At 31.3% G+C, this 23,730-nt stretch overlaps 3 protein-coding genes across 13 annotated transcripts in view; 1 reads left to right on the top strand and 2 right to left on the bottom strand.

The window, feature by feature from the left end:
* The window catches only part of LOC106069449 (tubulin monoglutamylase TTLL4-like), a 32,886-nt gene extending 31,914 nt beyond the window's left edge, over positions 1 to 972 (bottom strand). For 2 of the 6 annotated variants that reach the window (XM_056005715.1, XM_056005729.1), the window contains exon 1: positions 524 to 972. The gene's annotated coding sequence lies outside the window, so the exon portion shown is untranslated. The other 4 variants (XM_056005699.1, XM_056005722.1, XM_056005736.1 and 1 more) reach the window with 3 other exon arrangements.
* Positions 1 to 15,403, top strand: part of LOC106069462 (uncharacterized) — a 38,427-nt gene extending 23,024 nt beyond the window's left edge. The window contains exons 2-4 of the mRNA XM_013229127.2: positions 8,966 to 9,017; positions 10,322 to 10,655; positions 14,108 to 15,403. Coding sequence (XP_013084581.1) covers positions 10,349 to 10,655; positions 14,108 to 14,355 — 555 coding nt within the window. The 5' untranslated portion in view covers positions 8,966 to 9,017; positions 10,322 to 10,348 and the 3' untranslated portion in view covers positions 14,356 to 15,403. The remainder of the gene's footprint in view (positions 1 to 8,965; positions 9,018 to 10,321; positions 10,656 to 14,107) is intronic.
* Positions 14,776 to 23,648, bottom strand: LOC106069461 (transmembrane protein 19-like). 6 transcript variants are annotated; one of them, XM_056005762.1, is made up of 8 exons: positions 23,579 to 23,648; positions 22,032 to 22,102; positions 20,343 to 20,469; positions 18,446 to 18,583; positions 17,959 to 18,035; positions 16,426 to 16,603; positions 16,008 to 16,223; positions 14,776 to 15,110 (listed from the first exon to the last, which is right to left on the bottom strand). In XM_056005762.1, the coding sequence occupies exons 3-8, from the start codon at positions 20,443 to 20,445 to the stop codon at positions 14,947 to 14,949; spliced, it is 876 nt and encodes a 291-aa protein (XP_055861737.1). In that variant the 5' UTR covers positions 20,446 to 20,469; positions 22,032 to 22,102; positions 23,579 to 23,648; the 3' UTR covers positions 14,776 to 14,946. The 6 variants fall into 6 exon arrangements, with proteins under 6 accessions (XP_055861737.1, XP_055861747.1, XP_055861752.1 ...); XM_056005772.1 differs by lacking the exon at positions 23,579 to 23,648 and adding an exon at positions 23,427 to 23,486; XM_056005777.1 differs by lacking the exon at positions 23,579 to 23,648 and adding an exon at positions 23,006 to 23,212.
* Positions 23,649 to 23,730: the final 82 nt, after the last annotated feature.

Below are 23,730 nucleotides of genomic sequence, written 5' to 3'. Positions count from 1 at the left end.
GATCTCAAAAATAGACTAAACTACAATTTAATCTATTAGATAAAGATGCTTCGACATCATCTAAGGTTCAAGCTATAAATAGGTAATTAATTAATTAATCATGTAGAACAAGATCTCTAGACTAGTAGTATTATAGACTTAGAAGTTATATACTAAATTAATTAGGCCTACTTTATGAGAATAGTCTATACACAAATAGATATAGAACCCTGATGACAATCATATGAAATGATATGATAAATGTCATAAGTTGTCAGAACTAATATATCTACTAATAATTAATGATATTTAATATTACCATTTAAAAATTTTAAATAAAGTTAAAGTTATATTTATATTATACTCAGTAATAATAATTTTAAAAAAATAGATTACATGTTTTAATTTAACATTAACAGCGCTTCAGAACATTGCTGATTAACTAGATCTATACTTTACGTTATTTCCTTAAATAATTTTTGAGAATGAGAATTACAAACAATAATTATTGGAATTGAATAATTTATATATATATTATACATACTTTATCAAGGGCCGCCATTGATCAACAATGTCTAAAATGCTAAGAAACAGTAGCAAGTCACGCAAAGCACCAATAGAAATTTAGATTTCAATCGATTACTTGAAATTTAATGAAGGGAGAGCAGCAGCATTATCCATTCTACTAGAGTAGATTTAGCATCTACTTCACAGACCTATATAAATTACCCACGTTCCTTCAAAAGATCTACGTCCTACGTGCATGGGTCTACATACCTGTTGTAATTTAGCGAACTTCTCGATAGTTATTTTTTAAAATATTAGGCTATTATTATAACCAAAGAAAATCCCTTGCCGTAAATGTACAGGCACATATGAAAAGACCCCCAATGGACAATGGCTTTGCATCAGTGGCAAAATATGCTGTTAGTAACTGGATCTGCGTAGTCACGTGAATTATTTCACTCATATCTTTACTCTTCGGAGTAGAAGACAATCACTAAATAACACTATAATAATAATTTAAAAAAAAAAAATAGGCATTAGGGTCTACTACGCGAAATAACAAATACGTTGATTTTATCAATGACTGCTTCCATGTTCTACTATATAGATCTAGGCCTACCAACGTTTAATTTTTTTTTTGGGGGGGGGGGGGGGGGGAACTTTGATTTTTAAATACCGGTAGTTAAAAAAAAAAAAGAATAACTTTAGCCAGTTATAATATTGCCTAGAGTCGCCCTCGGGTGAGATTGGTGATATTCACATGGAATTAGTAAGGCCCTATCTGCCTGTTCGTATCGGCACCTTCGACATAAGAGTCACGGAGGTCACGGTCGTATGGTGTGCGCGCTGGTACCGGGTTCAAACCCTACACATTCCCATCCCCCGGGAGGTTTGGACTAGGAAGTAAATTATCTTCAACTCTGAAGTAACATCCGAAAATAAAACACTTTTCAGCCATTTTTACACATTTATGTTGATAGTAGGCTCTAGAATCATAGGCCTATTCATCTTCATGGATTTTTATAATCTAGATTCTATATTTTATTTCAATAATGTACAACATCCTGTCCTATATTCTTTGTAACACGCTAGACAAACTCGGGTCACACTATGCGAGTATTAATTGAAGAAGAACCAAGCCCGCAGTATATCCCTTAAATAGGCCTACAACTGCCTGGTCGTGGGTTTGCGCGCTAACTGTTGTTCGGACTTATCGATGGTCCCGGGTTCAAACCCTGCCCGCTCCCATCCACCGTCGTCCTGCGGGAGGTTTGGGCTAGGATTAAACTTCAACTCAGAAGGAACATCCGAAACATGTAAAAAACATTTTACAAACATTTACTTACATATCCCCTCTATAATAATAATTGTATTTATAAAACGCTGTTAACAAACAAAATGTAGGCTCAAGGCGCTGTGATAACATTACAAACACAAACACGAGAGCTAACATGACAAACTAATCTTAAAAAGTTTTTAACAGGTAGGTCTTCATGTTCTTCTTGAAAGTAGTGTAGCATGTTGTCTGAGATCAATGGGGAGCAAGTTCCTAACTTTTGGTCCGTGCAGTGAAAAGCCCGCAGCTTTTGAAATAGGTGAAAATCATATTTAATATTCCATCGTTCAATGGTGTTACTCATACTTGTTCTCGGCGTGTTTTTGTCTGTGCAGGAAATGCAGCTAGCAGCACAAGGTGCACTAATGGGTCTCCCTCTAATAAAGTTGCCATTTATTGCACAAGCCCCAACATTCAAAAGTCAGGGTCTGCTTTAGAGTTAGAAACAACTCACGGGCGAACATGCTTCATGAAACGTTGCATACGTTTTCTTTGATGCAGGTAATGAAGGCAGGGTCAAGTGCAAAAAAAATGTTAAAAAAATCGTTTACTGCTTTGCATATTCCACAAGTCGCAGTGACTGCAATGCAGTATTAACTTGTGCCAATCCCTTTGTGCATTAACTCTTTAGTGCTCTGAAGTTTTGTGTTGACGTTTCACAACTTCCAACAATTACCTCCTATAAAATGGAATGTTGACAAACGGCACTTATAGTAATACATTCCTTTGTAGTAGCCTACACAGAAACACTCATTTCCTCACACCATCAACCCGTTCATAAGCCATCATTAAATATCAGTATTGGGCTCACATTGACAATATTCTGATTATATTATAGATTGATGAGCAAAGTCTTTACCAAAGAGTGATCAATCAACATGTTTCATTTTCCACTTTGACCATCCCATGACATTGGCCAACTGCCTCCAAACCCTACAGTCACTTACCTTAGCACCAAGCACACAAAATGCACAGTTTTAAACTTTCCCTGACATTAAAAAGTAATGCTCTTTCCCCAAATCAAAATTAAGGGCATCCAATGTATATTTTGCTCATCGTGTATTAGAATTCTTAAGATTTACATTTTACTCATTCCGAGTATTAGAACTCTAAAAATTAATTTATTTACAACATACAAACAGTAGCACAACAACACTTGTACATATACAGACACAAGGTATTTTAAGTCTATCTCTGTAAAATAATTGATTACAAAGGTGATGGTTTCATCATTAGATGATCAACTCTGTACTAAAAGCCCAACTTTAGTTAAGGAAATACGCTAAATAGACCTACACTATTTAGACCGATTGGAGAGCTGGAAGAAGTGCACAGGTCTATTAAGAGATATGTAGAGAAATACAAATTTTAATAAACATTTCATTGTTAGGTTAGACCATACTTATCTAAGGTTTATATATTGTACACTATTATACACAAGGTTACATCCATAACAACAAAAAATCTAAAATGCAAATATTGTGAAATGTATTAGACCAGTCACTTATAAAATCATACTTATAACATATCACTTATGACTTAAAAATTATGCTTTCTTTATCAGAACCGTTTTAAACCTTCACTAAGTATTTAAGTTCTTTAAAAACAAAAACAAAATCAGCCCCTTATATATTAATTTATAAATCTGTATGGGTATGAGACTGGGAGCTATAAACAGTCAAATGCAATTAACTCTTTCTCTCCTAATTAACGATACCAACATTGATTTGACCTCATTAAACTAAATTAATTTTTTGTTTTAGAAAATGTAATTAGTGTTAATTAGCATCATTCTCCTATAATTATATACTAAAAGTAGCGTTTTCTTACAGCAAACAAAAATGTTATTGAAGTTTAATCATAACAGGGTAGAATGTACAAATGTGAAAAAAGAATAATTCTGTCAGAACGTGGAAAATTATTACAGAGATAAAGAGTTAATAAGGCCAGCACTGTCAAGTGTACCTATCCCGTTGGTGGACTGGGAGTTAATCACGTGGGTGTGTTATCAACAATTAGAATGAAGAAACATATAGCTTCCTTGTGGATGAATGTCAGCTTAATGTACATTGTATGATTATTAAATTCTTTTCAATTAAAAGACTTAATTAAAAGGAACTTGCATCACATACAACTTGCTTTGTATGGCCCATATCCTGTACAGATAATGAAAGGACACTAGCATAACAGAAATGCTTTAAAATTTAATGTTATACTAGACACATGGAAGCAAATGCATTGGAAACCCAAATCAAAGAAAACATCCTGCAGAACTTAAATAAACAGGCTTTTTCTGAGTTAGATGTTAGCATATTATTTATCTCCCAGATGGATCTGCAAAGCCATGTTTAATACTGCATTCTTAACTTAATCTTCTAGCTCTAAGACAATGTCTTAATTGTTATCAGTTCTAAAAACAAAAAACGCTTATAAATACAATTTAGCAGGTACTGGTTAATGTAGGACAATTTGTACATCAGTATAGTCAAAGATCAAAAACATTCATACTGTGAAAAGTTTATACTTTTAATACTTTCGTCAAATTTTCATGCTTTCAGAATAAAGCCATCAGAACACATTTCAAACAAACCAAATTATAATAATATAACTAATCTGTACAATAGTCACAAAAGAGATTTGCTGAAATATAAACATCACAAGAGAAAACGTAATATAACATAAATCAGCCCAACTTTGGATGGTTAGGTGTACTAATGTACAACTTGAGCTAAGCTTCTTAAATTTAAGCACATTGATATGTTACTGTTTATAAATATATTTTGTTTAACTAAGCATAAACCAAAATAATAAAGTATATTGACATACTATATACGGTATTTTGTACAACTAGAAATGTAGGCCTAGGAACATTCCCATAAATATAAAGAATGTCTAGTAAATAGCATCTAGTTAAACAAAAAACAATATCAAAATATTTCAATCAACAACGTCATACTTTAACAAAATTAAAATGTTTTACATAATTCGGATGTTCCTTCAGAGTTGAAGATAGTTTACTTCCTAGTCCAAACCTCCCGCAGGACGACGGGGGATGGGAGCGGGCAGGGTTTGAACCCTCGACCGTCGATAAATCCGAACGACAGTCCAGCGAGCAAACCGCACGACCAGGCAGCCATCCAATTACACAGCCATCCAATTACACAAGAATAACTGATATACATAACAAAAAGTTAGAATTTCTAACCTGCCTACATAATCTAATGAAAAAAAATGTTTATGGCTATATGGAAACGTCTTGAAATGTCACTGTATAGTTTTTGCATAAGGTATTATATCAGAAAAAGAAAATCAAATTAAATTACTATATTTATATTAGAGCCATAATGAAAAAAAAGAGCTCTTAAAAAAAGATCCCTTTAAAAAGTAAATCCACAGTAACAGGAAAAAGAAATAAATTCGTTCAAAAGGACCTGATGATCGAGTTAAAAATGTTCAATATATACGGTATAACTTAAAAAAAAATATAAAAAAAATAATTAGAAATAAAGCTACAAAGCAAAAATCTATACAAATTATACAATACACAAACTAAAGCAGTGTCAACAAAAAAACAATTGTTATTACTGAGATACATATAATATCAATTATCTTGTTTCTCTGAATTCGTCTTATGATATACTCCAGCTAGTAAAGCCAATACAGCAAAGGCTTGTCCACCCACTCTTAACCTCATCATTAGCTGCGCTTTACGTCCATCTCCACTTCTCATTGTTGACACGCCAATGGCAAGCACAACTGTCGTGAAAATGACACCTGAAAAACAATGATTTAAAAATATTTTTTTATTGACGCCATGTGTATAAATCAATAAAATTGCTTCAAACCTAATGTAATGATATAAAAAAAAAATTTAAATACAGATCTATGAATTTAAATTAAAAAATAAGAATTTAACAAAAAAAACATAAATAAAACTAAAATTTAGTCTAGATATAGATGTAATACAGGACTCTCAGGTAAGTTGGCTAAAAAAAAGTGAAAGCTAGACTTAGTTCTACATTAATTTGTTATTAATTGATATTATATATAAATAGACTAATACTATAATACTTGTCTATTGATCTATCCTATTTTATATTATTACTTCTATTAGATCTAGTAAATTACTAGATCTAGACCTAGACTGAGTACTCGCCGAGTAACTTGGTCTTTCTTTTTTTTTTTTTATTTTGTAACGTTTGTCAACTCACAGTTGTGACATTGAGATTGTCGCTGTGTGACTGTTATTGTTTATGATTTATGTTACTAAAACTTAAAATTTATTAAGTCATTTGATTTAAAAGTCAATTAATTAAGAGTTAAAAGACCTTTAATGGCTTTAAAACTTGAAGTTTAAGTTATAAATATTCTAAAGGTAATAGTATTATAGTTTAGAGTTTCTAAGAGTTTAGAATAGATGCCCAGCAGATGAGATACCTTTAACTAAACTGGCTTTACTGACCACCATGTCCATGTTTGCCATGTTGTTTTTAAGCATATTTCAAATATTAATAATAATTAGATCTATATTAATTATAATTAATACTCAGTTGGTCTCAGTCAGTTCTTAGTTATTTAGATTCTAATTATTAAATTATATTATAATAATAATTTTAATATGACATTCAATCCGTCTCAGAATCACTCAGTGTATCAGTATCAGTCAATCAAAATCAAGTCAATTATAATTAGTCTAGAGTCTAGGTCTAGAGTAACTTACATCTATCGAACACCTTCGTTTTAAGGTACTTATCGAACACCCCATTGTATTTTTAAAAACTCTCCTTTATTTCGATGATTATAAAGAAACTAGTCCATTCTTATTGTGCATCATCCATTTCTTTATAGTTAAGTTATAATTAGTTTCATTTTCACCCGAGGATCATTTTTTTACTTATATTCAAAGTGCATTGGTAATATTGGTATAAAAATTTCACATTTTTTGAACTCTTGGGAAGAGTGGAGTGAGTCTCGGGTTAAGGGTATTTTTTAATGCTAATGATGCTTCAGCTCAAAAAAACTATATAATACGCTTCTAATTAGGCTGAGAAATATTTACAACTATTTATTTGAAAGTGTCCTTTGTTACCTAAACATGAAAATTGAGGTTTAAAAAGGGGGTGTTCGATAATAGCAGTTTTTATATAAGCAATCTCAGCTTCGTAAGATATTGAACGCCATTTTAATGTTAAAAATAAACATCAAAGGGATATAACCCAAAGAAGACAAAATATTTAAATTATATATTTTTTAATTGTTATTTTTTAAAATAATGTAATGCAAAGTACAGATATAAATTAATCATGTTACAATTTGTATCAGCTATTTGTGGTTTACCGTAAATGTGCTATATTTTTTTAAGTAAATAGATTTACATCGATATGCACTAATTGTACCCATTTTAAAAGCTTGATTTTATGACACATATATTATAGCTTGATGCTAATAGCATCTATGCGCAACCACCGGAAGGAACAGAGTGGAATGTATTCAGTTGTTGTTTCTTTTCAGATGCCCCATTCCATGAACTTCTGAATTTGCCCCATTCTATTAACTTCTGAATTATGTGTTATAAACCAATACCTAGCGCATGTGCTTGATGTGAAGAGATATTAATAAAACGAAAGGGCAAAAGGGGGGGGGGGTATAGAATGCAGATATGGTATTTTGAGAAAAAAAAGTCTTGGGCAGGTAAAAAAAAAAAGGTCGGGGGTGGGGGAGAGAAACAGTCAAGACACTGTATCCAGAGATCATTGAGATTTTGTTTTTAGGTCAACCAAGTAAACTGTTGTGTCCTGCAATGACTTGGGGAGGGCGGGATTATCTATTGGCTACCAAAGCTTATTAGGCTCTCCCTCAAATAAATAATATCTGGATTTAATTTATTAATGGCCTTATGTCTCAAAATAGCTTAGACCTAAATAAGTACTACGGTAATGCGTTACTGGGCTTAGCACCGTCAGTTTCTAAACAGAGCTGATCAGTGATAGATTCCTTCGATGTGGACCATTTGAAAATGACTAAAAATCTGTCTTTCTTGACATGGCGTAAAAAGAAAATGATATAAATAAAAAAAAATATAGATTATAACACTTTTGAAACACCATACTTTTCACAAAATTTTATGATTATAACACTTTTAAAACACCATACTTCTCGTGTGTTCGATAAGTTCTTAATATGTTCGATAAGATAAGATAAAGGTAAAAAAGTGTTTGTTAATTTAAGCTTTTGAAATCATCAACCTGACCCATTTTAAATGATTTTAACATCAAATTTATATAAGTATAAGTTTAACTATGAGTAGTAATAGAATAAAACATGTCTACTTTTTAAGAAAAATGGATGAGGAGTTCACAGATACAGTTTTTTTCTAGGTCTAATTTTTACGGAGATACACAAATTCAAACATAAAAAATGTCGGCGAATGAGCTTAACTTGTTCGATAAACGTAAGTTACTGTAGTTCATAACTTCATAAAGTTCATTTGACTCAATTTGAGTGCAGTGTGAGTGTGCTTACCTAGTGGAACAAATGGGTTTTCTTTAGTCTTTCTGATCAGCTTTTCCTTTAAGCCTTCTTGCTCATAAAAAGGGGCTGGAGGAGGTAAATAAGCGAATTCTCCATGAGAGTCAGCAACTGGCCCCACATTGCCTATATTGTCCTTACTAGATCTATTTGCTTGGGCCATTATCGTGTGTGGAGACCTTGAAAATGAAAGAACTGTTGCACTATCTGTGTCTGCACATTTGATTTGATGTTTACATAACAATGACACAATTATATATAGGTGAGTGTTAAATTTTAGAATCTTAGATATAGGAATATAGGCAAATAATGAAATATAGGATCTAGAATCTAGTCTATAGGCACTAAACATATTATAAAATTCTATTGACTTTGGCATAGGCCTACATTATTAATTAGATCTAAATCTAGTAAATTATATAAAGCGAAAAGGTTATGTTTTAAACACATAGCCTGCCCTAATAATACGAAATAGCTATTCTATACTATAGACTATAGACTAGACTATAGAAATAATTTGTCACTCTTTAATTAAAAAAATAGATTTGCCCTAGTTATATAGCAATTGCTTAGCAACAAATTTAGCGTCCATTTTGATTTGCAAACTATTCAACAATAATAGATCTATATATCTTTTTGGATCTAAAATTTATTTATATCTAATCTAGTAATGTGGCGATTTTTATTTAGTGTTGTTTTTTGTATACCAATATAATTTATTTTATTTGTAACATTAATGATTAGATAGGCATGATATTAATTACAACTTACATGACAGATTCTGAGATTGCTATCATCATTCAAGTAGTATTATTATTATAAGTATCATAGTATATAATCAATAATAATGTAAAAATGAATTTGCTTTACAGTGGGTTTATTGTCAAGCAGTATGAAGCCACAGCAATGATAAATACTTAGAGTACAATAGATCTACTCAAGTTTAAGTCATTTTGAATCAAATTAATAGGCTACTTTTTAAAGTCTAACATAAACTTTATAAAGCTTGCTAACTACATAACCCACCCTGACCCATGCTAGATTTTTTGCTTAAAAATTTCTTAAAAGCAATAATTTCAGAATAGTTCTGTCTGTTTAGTCCTACAAAAGTCCAAGGGTTATTCTGCAATCAGTGAACCTGCATACACTATTCTCTCTGTGACATTAGTGCTAAAATAATGATGAATGCCATATGCAAGGAATGGGTTCTAAGACATAATCATGTGATATGCATATGTGTGCATTGTTGACACAAAGACAGAAAGTTTAGAACTCATTTCCCATTAAAATCACATAGTTCTTTAGTCTCAAATTTCAAAAACATTGACACTTAGAATTTTTTTTTCTTTGTATGCATTTTTTTTAGAAATTTAAACACAATAAAACTTCTAAGTGAATAAAGCACTTAAGAAATATCCGCAAGATGAAATACAAGTACTTCTTTCATTAAATAAATACAATAAGAATAATCACTTTTGAAACAGAATATTGAAATAGATTTGTTAACCATAAGTATTTATGAATTAAACAGACTGAGCGCCTTCCTCATGCAGACACTAGGTTGTGTCCCTTATATATGATATTTAAAAGCCTAATGTACACTAAATAAATCTTTAGGATAACTTCTGATTGAGTTTTATCTACCCTAGTTAATTCTAGTGTGCATGTCATCATATACCATTTTTCTGTTAGTAAAACTAGTGAATAGTCTCACATTCGAGCAGTAATTCTTTTTATTAGTAGACCAGACGCTCAATACCTACTTGGGCATGACATGCACTACAGTTACCAATTAAATCATTTTAGCCATTTTATGTTTGTATATCTCCCTTTAAAGCACCTTACTGGGTTTGTTAACAGTGGCAGAAAAATAATATTATTATTAAGAATATATCTCCTAATAGATTGTTTCATCTATGCTCAATCAAGATATTAACAATAATTATTTTTAATTTAATATTTTCTAAACAGTGCAGGCAGAAATACTCATTGAAAAACATGTCTGACAGATTTTTAAGCACCAGCAAAGGGCCTAAATTTTGTAAGTATGCTACCAGCAAGGGACAAAATCTATTTGAACGTGGCTACTGGAATCCTATGCCTGTGGATACCTACTTGAGTGGCGATGGTATGTCTCACTGCTATAGAGGACCTGCTTATTATGTTCCTTCAGAGCGAGCTTGGGTGGATTACAAAGACCACAGATCTCTTCCCCCTCTAACAAAACGGGATGCCATACACATGGACAGTGAGGATAAATACAGAGATTTCCAGAAAAAGCGTGACAGTAAGCCAAATGCTTCTGGTAAGTTGTTTCAAATCAGAATCTTGTACACATTTCTATAGTAGATTTGTACAGCTGGCCTTGGCTTATTTCCTATACAATTGTATGAATTATACAGCAAATTTTGACATAGTGAGTGTATAAAATGTAACATATGACAGATGTACAAGAAATTATGCTTTTAGGATACAAAGAAAGCAATACCAAAATGCGTAAAGTAGGAATTTATTTTTCTTTTGCGATGTCCTGTGTAACAACTTTTTGTATGATCTCTCCAAATCAAATAACTTTTTGGCCCATGAGTTCTAAGCCTTATATTCACAGTTGTCTGTAGCCTGTCAGTTGTAAATAGTGTTGTGTATTTATGTTTCTTGTGTGTCGTGATATGTCAGAATGTCTTGGTGTCTCCAGGCCAGCTTGTGTGTGTGTAATGTGTTATCATGAACTGTTTTGTCATTCTTGTTCAATAAAGCCTAGGATCAAGACATGTCTTATAGTTGTGTTTCATTAGGTTACTACAAAAAGTGATTGTCTTCTCCCAAGGAACAGTCAAATTTAGACACACCCCCCCCCCCAACCCAAAAAAAAAAAAAACTACACTTCTTTGGTCTATCAGTTACAGGGCTAAAGAAAAAAATATCTTTGCATGCAAACTACATAGCCTTCACATATACACTAATTTCATTGGCCTGTCATTTACATCCTGTAAGGGTGAAATAACTTTTTTAGTAAACAAAAGGAACAGTTTGAGAGAAAAATGTCCACAAAAGCCCCAAGACAAAAACACAAGGACTTTCGAAAGTTTAAAATTCTAGATTCAGCCTATTTTCACATTTTCCCACATATAACCTGTGGGTTATACAAGTTATTATTAAGGAATGGCAGGTTGGAAGGGTTTACAAAATTTATTTTACTCAGAATCAGCATTATGGAAACTATGGACAAACTGGCTTTATGAACATCTCATTCTAAACCTCAAGAAAAAAAAGTACTTATGATTGTACTGTTTGTACCGGCAGTTTACAGAGAGTCATGCTTTGCACTTGGGGGTTTAAGTGCAGGTTTAAGGCCTAGGCAAAGTGAATTTGATTACCCCAAATAAAATAACGAAATAAAAATAAGCACCAAAAAAAATTATTCAATTGATAAAAAACAAAGCTTGTCTAACATAAGTAGTCTAAAAAATAGATTTAAACATTTGTCAGTAAACCTTGAGTCATAGTAGAGACTTAGAGTTAGGGTAGTAGACGTAGAGCCATAGTACTCTGCTATATTTGAGATTAGATACAGGTTTTGAAATGTTTTTATAACTGTGAGAGGCTCCCACCAATAGGAGGCCCAATGCAGCTGCCTAGTTTTCCTATACCTAAGGCCAACTCTGGCGGGTTGTACGATTTTGTTTTTACTTATTTTGTAATTGGTGTTGGTTATATGCATATCTTATCTTATATAATACAGATGTTACTTCAAAAAAGAAGATTACGTCCTACGGCTACGCGTCATGCATTTAGTCATGCATATTAACCAATGACTTAAATTCTGCCAAGTCACTGGTTTTCCTGGCTAGCACAGGCAACCCATTCCATGCTCTAATAGCACTAGGGAAGAAGGAGTATTTGTACAAATTTGTCCTAGCATATGGGACGAGGAATGTGCCTTTATCTTTGTGTCTTTCAGAGTATTTTATTAAATTTTGTTTTTGTATTTGAAGATTATGGTTCAGTATTTTATGTATGATTGCTACTTTACTTTTGAGCCTTCTGTCATGAAGGCTTTCTAAATTTAGTGATTTTACTAAAGGTGTTACTCTAGTCAAATGTGAATATTCGTTTGTTATGAATCTCACTGCTCTATTTTGTGTCTGTTCCAGTTTCTTAATGTTTTCTTGAGTTGAGGGGTCCCAAACGGAGGATGCATATTCTATTATTGGCCTAACCAAGGTTAAATAACATTTTAGTTTTATGTTCTTATTTGATTTATAGAAATTTCTTTTAATAAATCCTAATGCTTTGTTTGATTTTTTTGTAGTTTCATCAATATGTGGATTCCATGACAGTTTTTCATTTATTATAACACCTAGGTATTTTGCGTTTTTAGTCTGTGTTACTGGTTTGCCATGCATAAGATAAGTGGAATTAATTTGTTTTAGTTTTTTTGTTACTCTTAACAACTGACATTTTTCTGGGTGGAAAGACATGCTCCAATTTGATTCCCATTTCTGTAATTCATCTAATTCTCTTTGTAAAATATCTGTGTCTTGTGTTGTTTTTATTGTTCTGTATATTATGCAATCGTCTGCAAATAATCTGACTTTTGTTCCTGAAGTAATGCAATTTGGTAAATCATTTATGTAAATTAAAAGTAGTAGTGGACCTACGACTGTTCCTTGAGGTACACCTGAGTTTACTGTTATTGGTGTTGATTTAGATTCATTTATTATTACAGTTTATTCTCTCCCTATCAGAAAATCTTTAATCCACTGATGCAGTGGACCATTAATGATGAAATATTTTAATTTTTTAAGCAAACTATGGTGGTGAACTTTGTCAAAAGCCTTAGAAAAATCTAGTAAGATAGCATCTATTTGTTCACTATTATCTAAACCTTTTGAAAAATCATCAATTAGTCCTATTAGTTGTGTTTCACATGATCTATATTTCCTAAAGCCATGTTGGTATGGGGTGAGGACATTATGTTTGGCTAAGTGGTTTTTGATGTTACTACAAATTATGTGTTCTAGGATTTTACATGTGATGCTGGTAAGTGATACTGGTCTGTAGTTTCTTGGGTCAGATTTTTCTCCTTTTTTAAATGGGGGGGGGGGTGACATTAGCTTCTTTCCACTCCTTTAGTACTCTGCCCTGGTTAAGCGATGCCTGAAAGAGTATTTTGAACACTGGGGCTAGCTCATTGCTTAGTTCTTTGAGTAATCTAGCTGGAATACCATCAGGTCCAGACGCTTAATTTGGTTTGGTGTTGGCTAATAGTTTTTGGATTCCATTTTCTTGTACTACTATATCTTCTATGTTGTCTACTTGGTTCAAATTAAGTAATATGTCTTTGTCTCCTGGGGCTGAGAATGCTGATGCAAAGTATTTGTTTAGGATGTTTGCTTTAGTTTTATTATCATTATGTATTATGTTATGTTCATCTTTTAATGGTGCTATGCCTGTTCAGGGTGTATGTATGAAAATATGGTAGACATTGAATAAGAAAAGTGCTAAGTTAATCCAAGAAAAATGGTGAAGAAAAATTTTGTAAAATTAATATTTAGAATCATTTGTATGTGGAGGATAGTAATGAGTGAGTCAGTCAGTCATTGGGAGCTGTTATTTGTTGAGAGATTATTATCAAGCATTAGTATTAATAGTTTAATTTGTTATTGGTCTAACCTTTTACTTCAATCAAAAGCATTTTAAATAAGTGTGAATGTTGCAAAATAGATTTATTTATTATTTTGTTTTTTTCTTCAGGAATTTCGATGTCTGGTTATCCCATGAACTTTACTGGTGTGCCATATCCACAACTAATTCCATTTCACACTGATGCTTGGAGAAGGCGATGGGATGGACCTGGCAATTTTGTTCCCCCCGTTGATAAATGGGTTCATGAGAATCCAGGATCCTTGTACCATGCTTACAAATTCTACAATGAAGAAGATTACAATAAATTTCGTTATTTGAACGAAACACCTATTAATCGCCAGAAAGTTGTCAGATAAATATTCTAACTTGGCAGATTTTTTTCTTAGCCAGTTTTAATTGTTTAAATTTTGTATAAAATCTATGATTAACATTTACAAGCATGGCAAAACAGACCTTAGAAAAATAAGTTTTAGCAATGACACATATTTGATTTATGCTGTGATGCTGATTCATAAAATACTTCTTTTATTCAGAACCATCTGCTAACATTCAATAATGAATGTCAGAATAAAAGTAAATCATGTTTTGAATGTTATTATAAACAATATAGAAACACTATAAATGTTAACCCTTTATAAAATGTATGAATATGTTATCAAATAAATTTTTATATGAACTTCTTAAAATAAATATATTAAATTTTTATGTTGTGGTGCTTTCATTGACAGTATTACATTATTTTTGAAAACAAAAGTTGAATAAATTGCAAGTCAAAATTTGTTGGTAATTTAAAGTTTGTTTATTAATAAATTATTTCAAATAACAATAAAATGATTATATTTACATTCAATTTTTAAATACCTGCTATAACAAAGCCAATGCAAGAAAATATAGAAATATCTTGAGCAATATGATATCTTTATTTTTATATATGTATAAAAGACATTTCAAAACAGAAACCAAGAGTTAGCTGCAATATATGGAATAATAATACCTGTGATAAAGGAAGATAACAAGTTTACAGAATGATTGTTGAGTATTTCTCTTCCACTTATATCTTCAACATCTGGTCCTTTATATTCCACTATAAATCCATACTTTTTATGTTTACCTGAAAAGAATGATAGAAATTGTTTGAAAACATTATGGTTTTTTTTAGATGAAGATTGGGTTTATTGCATTTTTTCATTTGGATTTTGGTGTTTCTTATGCACAAATCATTTCTGACATTTTATTGATTGTGTGTAAAATGTGTAGTTAAACAGCTGGAAATACTTGTTTAAATTTAGTACAGAATTGTACTAAGGTCTAAGTAAATATTATATGCAATCCGCAATACAGTTGGAAAGCTTAATGTGTTTGGTATAAGATTTTATTTTTTTCACAATAAATGATATAGCTACATTTTTCTTTTTTTTTTTCTAATTGTACAGAACAATTTCAATATCAGCCTGTTCCTAAGTGTTAATCTTAAAAAATAATTGCATAATAATACAGGGCTAGCATTTAGATTTCAATGAGATACAAATTTAATCAGTAGAATTGTTTTAATTTGTTATTCTTCAAATATCTTATTTACAAAATGATTTTTAGTGCCCTCCACACACACACACAAAACATGAGAAATAGAAGCATACATCTATTTAGAATATTACAGATTTCTAACAAAACTATATTTTATCATTTCTTTTAGATTTTGTTTTAGAGAATATCAACTATATTTCTGAAACTTAAAACTATCAAAATTATAAAAAAAAAAAGAACCAATAACTAGTGTATCTCTAAGCTCAAAGGGTAAAAATGAAATATATAAAGAAAAACTTCTCTAAACAAATACTATTGTGTTCTTTTCATAAGACTCTAACCTTATGATACTAATATTTGAAATGTAAATAATTTGAAGTAGATTTTGCTACTTAAACAAATTAGAACAAAAATAGGTCTTAACCTTTTTTTCAACAAGTAAAATTTAATTTTAATAAATAAAAAAAATTACATCTGAATTCACCTGAATATTGTAAAGATGCTCCGAGAATGGAATCAATCAATGATCCAATAACTCCTGCTAAAGCACCATAACAAACAACAGGCCACTGCTTTGGAGAATCTAAAAGATTGTCACTACTAAATATGACAAGCTCAGTGATATAAAATCCAAGACCAACAATACCACCACCAATAATGCTACTAAAAGTTCCATACAAAGATACACCACCATTTGTGCCTGTGAATTATAATTTAAATATTTGGTTAGCCAAAGATATTTGATATAAATTCATTTCTGAACTAGCTATTCAGAAGTAAAAAATGAGGACAGGGTCTCAGGAAGCTTCTAGGTAGTTGGTTGTTTCACTCAATAAAAATAACTAAGTGACATTAGGCTTAAATGACAAGATTTTTTTCACACTGATAGCAATGTCACTAACCTCTTGGCACTCTTTTAAGTTTGAGAATGTGAACAGGGTCTGAGCTCCCCACAGCCGAACCAATCTCTGAAGAAAATGTATCCCCACAAGAGCTTGCTAGTGCTGCCATAACAGAAAGAGCATACCATGATGCAGAGTAGGTTTTAGAAAAATTGATAGGTACATCTATGGAGCCCACCTGAGAATTGTTTTAATATAATCATTCATTAAAATTCTGTGTAGAAATTATCTCTACTAAACAAAATATCTACACAGAAATTGTGTTATGACACAATTAGGAATTAGTTATTTGTTTCGGGAATAGGGGAAAAGTTTAACTTAGCGACGAAGGCGTGATATAACTTTAAAAAGTAAGAACACTCAAGGAGACGCTAGAAATAAGACAATTTTCATCATTGTAGAAATAAGAAGTATTTTACGGCCATAGATGACATTCGACGGTTCCCTTCTTGAGTACATTAAAAGTGTTTGTTGTTCAACACTAGTGTCGACTACCTATATTGATTGTTTCTGCCTTTCGCCGGTGTTACTGAATTACTGTTAAGTATTAACTCCTGTTCATCGCTTATAATTGACACCACAGAAGAGTCATAACAATTGACATGCAGTCTAATCCATTACTCTAACTTCTGTTTAATTTTAAATAGCTTCATTGTTTGTTTTTTTCTTTACTTATTCTTATTTTAAAAAAAAGGTTTATTCACAGTCAGTTTTGCCAATTACTGATAATTTGAAAAAAACAAAACAAAGTAACATTTTCGCGTAACAAGCAAGCATTCACAGATGACTTAACATGCTGCTGTTGATGGACTTCTAACATCACACTGACAGAGTCAGAATGACTCATTAACACCTGTCTCTTTTACATATAGACACCACACAATACTCTGCACTATTTGGATTTGCATAATTTTCTGTGTTCACCCCTCTCCTTCATGTGCACAATATTGTAATAACTGAACTGAGTAATCCAACCACAGGACACAACTTTTCAATGTTCTTGTATATAGTGTGTGGTTACTAAACCGCTATTTTTAAACTTCCAAACTGAATGGTATAGTTAAGTTTTTTAAGAAAAAAAACAACACTGCCCTAGAAAAAAATAGTATTCTGGCAAACACTAATTAATATTGAAGAAACATGAGCAAAAATCAAATGGAACCTCAATGAAAAATAGAAACAAAAAAGCACCTCAGCAAAGTAGAAAATATAGATGAAGGACTTGTAACTAGTTTATAAAGGCCAGGTGCACCAGTAAGCAGACTGGTACTTAATAGAGATGTTTCCAGAAATAATCAAACTTTAGCATGTCACTCACAGATGAAGTAACTTTGTACGATATTCACATTATTTAGTGATTTCCACTATTAAGGTTAATTCGAACACTCCAAATGAGAAGACTCAAGAACTACTCTTGTATAAGGAGTAACTTTGTAGAAAATCCAAATTATTCAGTAAATTCTCATGTTATAGTGTATTTCAAACTTTACAATAATTAGTTAATGTAATAATTACAATCAAAATGTTTTTAACCTCAAGTAGATATAAAATAGCCAATACTGCTGCAGGGCCACCATTAGACACTACTTGAATCCAGTTTCTTTGACCACCTTAGTGAAGAAAAATTTTAATGAAAACAAAATTTTACATGTTGGTGCTCTTAAACAAAATATACCACTGATGTGCAAAAATAAAATTTGTATGGATTCCTTGCTCCATAATTTATTTCACTCAAATCAATGTACCATGTAATATGAAATCTATAAATGAAAGTGTAAATATTAAAAACATACTGTACTATTTAATGATTTACTAACTGCCATTTCAATCATTTTACTTGATTGTCTTACTAATGCGAAAAATTCTTTGAAAAGAACAATGATTACATTTCCTTTTAAATTACAGAACTTATACAGAAAAAAATGTAGGATGAAAACTAAATTATAATTAGCCTATATGAAGGGATGGTCTAAAAGCATTTGGAAAAATTTTAAAGTTCTATTAAAAAACGAATAATTACCTTCTTTAAATTCTGCCTCAAACTTTCTTTTTCGTGCTGATTTAAACTTAGTAGCTTTTGAGGCAAAAATAAAAAACACCAGAAGTGATACCATAAATCTCAAACCACTGATTGTCAAGAGAAATCCAACAACAATTCCTAATAGACCAAAAAAATATCTATCAATTTCTCAATACACTCACTTAATTAGAATGTGACATTTAATTCTACAGAGTCTTGTTTGGTCTCAGCATTAATTCTGAAAATTTTAACTTGAGACATAATAAACTCTAAAACTAGATCTAATTCCATTCATCCATCCCAGTGGTGCTACAGCCCATGGAGGGCTCTGGCCTGCTTCAACACATCCTTCCATTCAGATCTCTCCTGGGCCTTTCGTCTCCATGCCTTAACCCCAAGCTGTTGCAGATCTACTTCCACATCATCAATCCATCGCATTTGGGGTCTGCCTTTTGGTTTTTGCCTGTATACAATTTGCGCTCCTCTGTTATCTGACATTCTTTCAAGGTGACCTGCCCAACGTAGTTTGTTCTTTTTTATTTCGGTCACTATTGGTAGGTCTTCATACAATTGATATATCTCATGGTTAGTGCAAGTCCTCCACTCTGTTTCATCCTGTATAGCACCACAGATTTTCCTAAGAATTTTTCATTCCCAAGTATTTAGTAAATCTTCAGATGTCTTAGTCAGTGTCCAGGTCTCACTTGCATACATTGCTGCTGGTCTTATTATGGTTTTGTATATTATTTTCTTAGTTTTCATTGATATAAACTAGATCTAATTATGTCCTGTTAAAGATTTTGGCTAAGCCTTTCATTAGCTGCAACCATTTATAATCTACTGCAAGGTGATGTCCCAGAAGCACACTCACAATCATAAGTGCTATGAAATTTATATGGCTATATCTGTGATATGCACAATGTAATGTCAGTAATTTTGACTTAAAAAAAGAAAAAGAAATCTAATTTGTAATACTGAATCGCAATAAAACAATACATGTGAGTGTGTGTTTTTTTAACTAACCACCTTCAGGTTGAGTTCATGATACACACAATTATTTAGCTTTTATTTATTGTGATAAGGAGCTTTATACAGGCAAGAGTTGTTTTTTTATGTGTGTTAAAACACAGTTTTAATTTAAGTTATAAAAAAAAAAAGTAAATGCTTTTGAAGGATTTAATTAAGAAGAAAATTGCTTCAACTATTACACTTGACTAAATTAGTGCAGTATGTAAAAAGTTCCCCTTTCTGACCTTGAGATCTATAGGGCAGATGATGTAAAGGTTATCTGTTTCTATGGCCTATGGTTAACAAGGGTGTACAGTGGCCAGCACACACGACCAACCGCCTTTACTTTTCCTAACTAATGTCAGGTACCCATTAGAGCTGGGTGGACTCAGAGGCACCCAAAGATCTCGAAATTCAAAATCCCAGTCTTCTCTAGGATTCAAACCTGGGACCCCTGGTTCGGAAGCCAAACGCTTTACCATTCAGCCACCACGTAAGTATGTAAACATTGACTTAATTAGTGAAGTATGTAAACATTGTCTCATTTTCATCTTAGCACTCTGAATTAGCACACCCTACTGCACAGGTTTTATTTATAAAATGAGAGAACAGAAACTATTTTTTTCTTTCAAAATGAATTTGGCCAAAGGTCAGCTTCGTTTGATGTTATACTTGGTCTAAGTTTTCAAATATATTTTTAGGCAGAATCGGCAAGTGTATAAAAAAAATCCTGTAATCATTTTTCTTATTATGCACAATAATCTGAATGTGCTTATCAGTATTATTATGATACCTGTTCATGCTCATTTATAGCATCCTGTAAGTTACAATCATATAAAAGTCAAAGTAAAAAAATTATTAAAAAGAACTTTTTAAAATGTACACATACCTGCAATAGCTCCAGAATGATTCAAACTTTTTTTGTGAAGGCCATAAGTGACCATACATAAAGGGAAAAGTATACTTGTTGACCAAAGCCAGATAGATGCCATTATGTTTGATATGATTATTTCATTCTGAAAATATTTTTTTAATTCAATTATCATCAAATTCAAGACTAAAAAAAAAACATATTTAATTTTTTTTTTTGCGATGATCTGCAATGCAATGGTGCTACACAAAAGCTAGGAGCATAATTAATTGAAAGTTCTTTTTATGATCATTGACTGAGTTCCCCTTTCAGACCTCACACTCTATGGGGCAGATGATGTAAAGGTTATCTGTTTCTGTGTCCCATGGATAATCAGGTTGTCATGTGAGCATCACAACACCCAACCCCCTTTACTTTTCCCCAGCTAAGGTCAGGTACCCATTAGAGCTAGGTGGACTCAGAGGCTCCAAAAAGATTCTGAAATAAAAATGTACAATCTTCACTCAGCGTTTGATCATTCATTTACTATTATCAAAATAATCTGTACCTATACAAAATATATCAATAAATTTTGTTTAGCGAATACCCCCTATTTTCTGATATTAGTAATAACCCCATCACATTGAAAAAAATTAGACTTTTTTAAATTAGGTATGACAGATTAGTAAATTTCTTTAGAGTCCAGAGATGCTTTTTTTTCATAAACCCTTAAAGACAATGGTTTTACTGTTCACTGATATGACAATGTCATTTTTTTCCTCTAGGGCAGAAGGAAGGTAAGTCCGAGGACAAAAGTCAGATTATTTGCTGATGATTGCATAATCTATAGAACTATAAAAACAACTCAAGATACTGAAATTTTACACAAAATTTAGAAGAAATGGGAAAAATGCTAGTAATAAAAAAAAACCAAAACAAATAAAAACTACTTTTCTTATTAATGGTAAACCAGTTAAACACAGACTAAAACTCAAAATATCTAGGTACAATAATACATAAAAAGTTATCATAGAATCAACATATTCATAAAATTATTATTAAAAATTTTTTTAAAAGCATTTTAAGCATATTAAAATAAATTTTTACGCATCAAACAGGAAAATAAAACTAAAATACTATTTAACCTTAGTTAGGCCAATATTAGAATATAAATGCATCCTCAGTTTGGGACTCCTCAACTCAAGAAAACAGAAAGAAAATAGAACAAATGCAAAATAGAGCAGTGAGATTTATAACAAACAATCACATTTGATTAGGGTAACACCATTTGTAAAATTACTAAATTTAGAGACAATTCAGGACAGGAGAATAAAAAGTTAAGTAGCAATAATACATAAAACACTGAACCATTATTTACAAATAGAAAAACAAACCTAATAAGATACACTCAGAAAGACACAAAGATAAAAGCACATTTCTTATTTCATATGCTAGGACCAATTCATAGCAAGTGCTTCCTCTTCCCTAGTGCTATTAGAGAATGGAATGGGTTGTCTAAACAGCCAGGAAAACCAATGACTTAGCAAAGTTTAAGTCACTGATTGAAATGCATGAATAGATTGACACAAGAAATGCGTAGGACCTAATTATTTTCTCTTTTGAAGTAACATCTGTAATCTGTAAGATAAAGAGATTTTTTAGACTAATGAGGAGTCAACTAAACATTATCAATCTAAAAATGTTTCTAAATAGGCACGAAAGACTTACATGTCATAGCCTATGCTTTTCACTGCTATCTGAGCGTGCAAACAATGGTGTTTTCTAATATTTGTTTATCACTATCAATGACATAAGCAAATGCTATTAATGTTGAAAATACATGTCAATGGGATATAATTCAAGCCTGGATATATTTTTAATAAAAATTCTTTGATTTATTTAGTAACATTTTCTTACATAATTTTGTTTTTTTGAAATTTTGCCATTTGCTAAAAAAAAGTATGATGTGAATTGGTAAAAATAAAGGGAATATTGCTGCATGTGGGTAGTAAGACTGCATATATGAAATTACATAGATCTATGAATCTATAATGGTCTATATTGTTCTAAAGATGGCCATGAAATAATGCATGATTTGAAATCAACTAGACTTTTTTTGTGAGCGAAACTGTAGGGACTATAAGCATAACTCAGTATAGTATAAGTATAAAAGTGAGTCATAACTCATATATTATATATAGCTAGGTGAAAAAATAACCAGAAGTGCGGAAGAAAAACAACTGATAATTTAGAGATCAGTTTTTGATGTGGTTTTTTACATAGGCGGCACCTGGAAATTTCCTATAAATAAAGAAATGGAGTATAAATAAAACAATCTATAGACTAGTTTCATCATAGCTATCAAAATAGAAGATCATTTTAAAAAAGACTGGGAGGGTGTTCATTAATGTCAGAAAATAGGGGGTGTTCAGAAGAGGGAAATAACTCTAGATTTAATTTAATATAATAATATATGATTATATCGTCATTTACTCATTAGAGTGATTAGATTAGTACACATTTTTCAATTTTTGGTGATGTTAAGGATTCAAATCTCAATCAACTGTAGACCTATAGTGGCTATAGATTACTCTATTATAGTCTATAAGTATAGTCAAAATTACATCTACAGTCATCTAGATATATGATATAGGCCAAGATATAGAATCTATCTAGATTATATTATAAAAAATATTTTATACTATTATATAGATCTATTCTAGATCTAGATTTCTAGCTTTTTCCAGGTTCCGATCGAATTAAATTCCTTTTGCTCATTTGTGACATTTGTGTTTCACAGACTTTCACTACCCTGTTAGTGCAAAATGTTTTACATGTTTCGGATGTTCCTTCAGAGTTGAAGATAATTACTTCCTAGTCCAAACCTCCCGCATATATAATCATAAACGATAATTAATATAATCATCATAAATTATGACATAATCATGAAATGTTATAACTAACTAGATCTAGTATACTAGTAAGTTATAATTAAATTAGTTTAATTAGCTTATAGTTATACTTATAATTATATTAATTTAATAATTACGCAATTAGGTAGATCTATTCTATACATTATCATTATAAATTATAATTATAGAACAATGCAATTTTATATATCACAGATTAAAGTTTATAAAACCAAAAATTAATTTAATTTAATGGGGTAAAATCAACGTTGGTATCGTCAGTTAGTAGAGAAAAAGCTAGACTAGATCTAGATCTAGATATCTAGATCTAGATTGATCTAGATATATAATCTATGATTTCTTTACTTTTGTGACCCGTTTGAAGTTGTTTTTGTTGTTGTATCTTTCTATTTTCTTCAAACAAGAGCCGATAATCTATGTTAGCTGCCAACTAAATTTTTTTCTGTTTTAAAAATAAACGAAAATTCTTTTGATCTAGATCTTATTTTTTTATTTTA

The sequence above is a fragment of the Biomphalaria glabrata genome, chromosome 1 (assembly GCF_947242115.1).
Source record: "Biomphalaria glabrata chromosome 1, xgBioGlab47.1, whole genome shotgun sequence".
NCBI lineage: Eukaryota > Metazoa > Mollusca > Gastropoda > Planorbidae > Biomphalaria > Biomphalaria glabrata.
Note: the sequence above shows the minus strand (reverse complement) of the source record. Positions and strands in the feature narration are given on the sequence as shown.

Bases quoted from the DNA above. Each gene is read 5' to 3' on its own strand.
- LOC106069461 (XM_056005751.1), bottom strand. From the start codon at position 21,481: ATGCATTTATATTCTAATATTGGCCTAACTAAG. The intron at 18,036-18,445 runs GTAATTATTCGT...TTCTTCACTAAG, and splicing joins TGAGGCAGAATTTAAAGAAG to GTGGTCAAAGAAACTGGATT. The intron at 15,111-16,007 runs GTGAATTCAGAT...CATTCTTTTCAG, and splicing joins AGCATCTTTACAATATTCAG to GTAAACATAAAAAGTATGGA.